Genomic DNA, 2,482 nt, shown 5'->3' on the forward strand with positions numbered 1-2,482 from the left:
ACTCCTGCCTTCAGGGAGAAGGTATTGGAGTCTTCAGGCCCACTCCACTAGACTTACAAACAGCTTCATCCACCAGGCTGTGAGGATGCTGAACACTGTTCACTACCTCCCCCCTCTGCCCCTGGACCATAACTCACCACAGAACACAAAAAGATATAGAAAGGCTACCCCCGCTGTTTGCTCAAACTCAATATATCCCCCCTTTTGTTATATTATATGTAAATCTGCTGCTGTTGGTCATTTGCAGTACTGTCTATGTATACCTCATATGCTATTTGCATCTCAACACCAACGCCCTGGTGATGATGCTGAACCATCTGACAATCTCCTATTATGGTTTGCACTACTGTCATTGACTGTACACAGTTTTGAGTAACAGTTTATTTGCTGTACCTTTTAGATTTTCCTAATTACATTAATCCAGTTCTTATTCTATTTTTATTCTACTTTTTTCTGTTTTAGTTCCTAAATATTATGGCACCCAAAACGTATTTTGATTTTCTGTATGTCCTGCACATATGGTGAAATGACAATAAAATCCTTGAACCTTGAACCTATATTTGCCCCACCCTAATGAGAAGTAAACAGTTTTCTTGGGGATAGCCAGATTCTCATACTCCCCCTAGCCATGGGAGAATTCCATAATTCAACCATTTTCAGGGCCCTCATTTGTGCATGACAGGGAATCTGTATATATATGCTATGTGTCAGAGCTCATGTATTCCTGTGTATGTGTGTGTGTGTGTTTGTGTGTTCCGGGAAGGTAAGATGGCTCTACAAACCCAAATGGATGTAGGCGAACATTTTTGTTTTGATCAATATAATTTTTTACATCAACCAGAGACACAAAACATCAGCACATGATGGAGTTTATCACTGGGGTTGGTTTGTCCCCACACATGCTTGATTACAGAAAAGTCAAATCAAACAAAATCATTTTTCTGCGAAGATTTCATAGAATGAGGAAAAGTCATGAAGGCTCATGATAAAAACATTATATGATTTTTAAACAGCTCAAGTGGCTCTGGGGTCACATTGAGCCCAAACAGAAGTCAAGGGTTAATATCCTGAATTTGAATGAATGCCTTTAGGACAATGGTATAGGAGACCATTATTATTTTTGTCTATGACTTGTTTTATGTCACTTTTTATGTGTTTTGGTCAACCAAAGATAACTTTCAAATTTAGTGAACAATAATGTTTTATTCTGTTTATAATCCATTCTAGAGCTTCTTACCAAATCGGATTGTTTACATCCCAAACATTCAACAACTCTAATGGATGTATTTTCATCTAAAATGCTTTATGATGAAGAAGATTTTCTAAATATTTTCACTTATATATTTCACTAAATATTTTTTACATCTGAGTTTGGTTGCTGCCAGGCTTCTTCTTCTTCTTTACCTCTGGTTTACAGGTGTAAACAATTGAGTGCTGATTAAAGTAAAAAGTCCAAAACTAAGGTGAAACAGGAAGTAATGTCAAAGTAAAAGCAGGAGAACGGAAGTCGACGGGACAGAATCATGACACAAAAGAGTGATTGACTTGTAAGAACATTGCTCCACAGCACTAGTAGTGGTCAAAACCTCCACAGGTGACCTTCAAATCAAACGGGTTCATTTGCCTGGATGGAGGCATTTATGACAATGAAAAGGTTTTTAAACAAATTTTGAACATTTCTTGAAAATTCTTTAACAAACTTTATTGATGTAAACAGCAAAAACAACATCAGAAGATTAATAATAACAGTAGTTTTCAATTGGATTTCAAGTCCCTGTCTTTGACAGTGGGAGCAGAGGCAAGTCATTTATTTTTGAATGTTGATGGTGGCCCTGTCCTTTGGTTTACAGTTGAAATTCCTGTTCATAGCGATAACTGTCAAATGTATAATTGTGTATAAATGTCAGTATCATTATCAGTAGTCCATTTTGTGTGAAGCCCTGTGCTGATCAAGCTGAATTTGTGTCTTGTTAGTGCCCCTTCCCTCACCACAAAACCTAATGGAGGTGGAGGTGCCAGTTGTGGGAAACAGACAGTGTAACTGTGAAAATGGAGTGGGCAGTATCACAGACAACATGATGTGTGCTGGGTTAAATGCTGGAGGGAAGGACTCCTGTCAGGTGATCATTTTTACACCTGTTTGTGTCAGATCTTACCTCCTGCAGAGATTGCTTCTCCTAAATGTTGCTCTCTGTAAAAGGGTGATTCTGGTGGTCCACTGGTGAGTAAGCAGAGCAGTCGCTGGATCCTGGCTGGAGTTGTGAGTTGGGGATACGGTTGTGCTGATCCTAATTTACCAGGAGTCTACACCAGAGTGTCCCAGTATGAAAACTGGATCAACAGCCAGATCACAGGCGACCGGCCAGGCTACGTCACCTTCAAGTCCAATGGAACTGACGGTGACCTCAGCGTCACCTGTCCGAACCTGCCGCCACCTCTGACCACACCCCCTTCAACAACCGAACGTGAGTTCCTGCCATGT

At 39.9% G+C, this 2,482-nt stretch overlaps 1 protein-coding gene across 1 annotated transcript in view; it reads left to right on the forward strand.

Moving 5' to 3' along the window:
• Positions 1-2,480, forward strand: part of LOC109953498 (tryptase-like) — a gene marked incomplete at its 3' end in the record, with an annotated part of 7,356 nt that extends 4,876 nt beyond the window's left edge. The window contains exons 3-4 of the mRNA XM_020588982.1: positions 1,975-2,120; positions 2,201-2,480. Of these exons, the coding sequence (XP_020444638.1) occupies positions 1,975-2,120; positions 2,201-2,480 (426 nt within the window). The remainder of the gene's footprint in view (positions 1-1,974; positions 2,121-2,200) is intronic.
• Between the last annotated feature and the right edge of the window lie 2 nt (positions 2,481-2,482).

Source organism: Monopterus albus, unplaced genomic scaffold, assembly GCF_001952655.1.
Source record: "Monopterus albus unplaced genomic scaffold, M_albus_1.0 scaffold707.1, whole genome shotgun sequence".
In the NCBI taxonomy this organism is placed as follows: domain Eukaryota; kingdom Metazoa; phylum Chordata; class Actinopteri; order Synbranchiformes; family Synbranchidae; genus Monopterus; species Monopterus albus.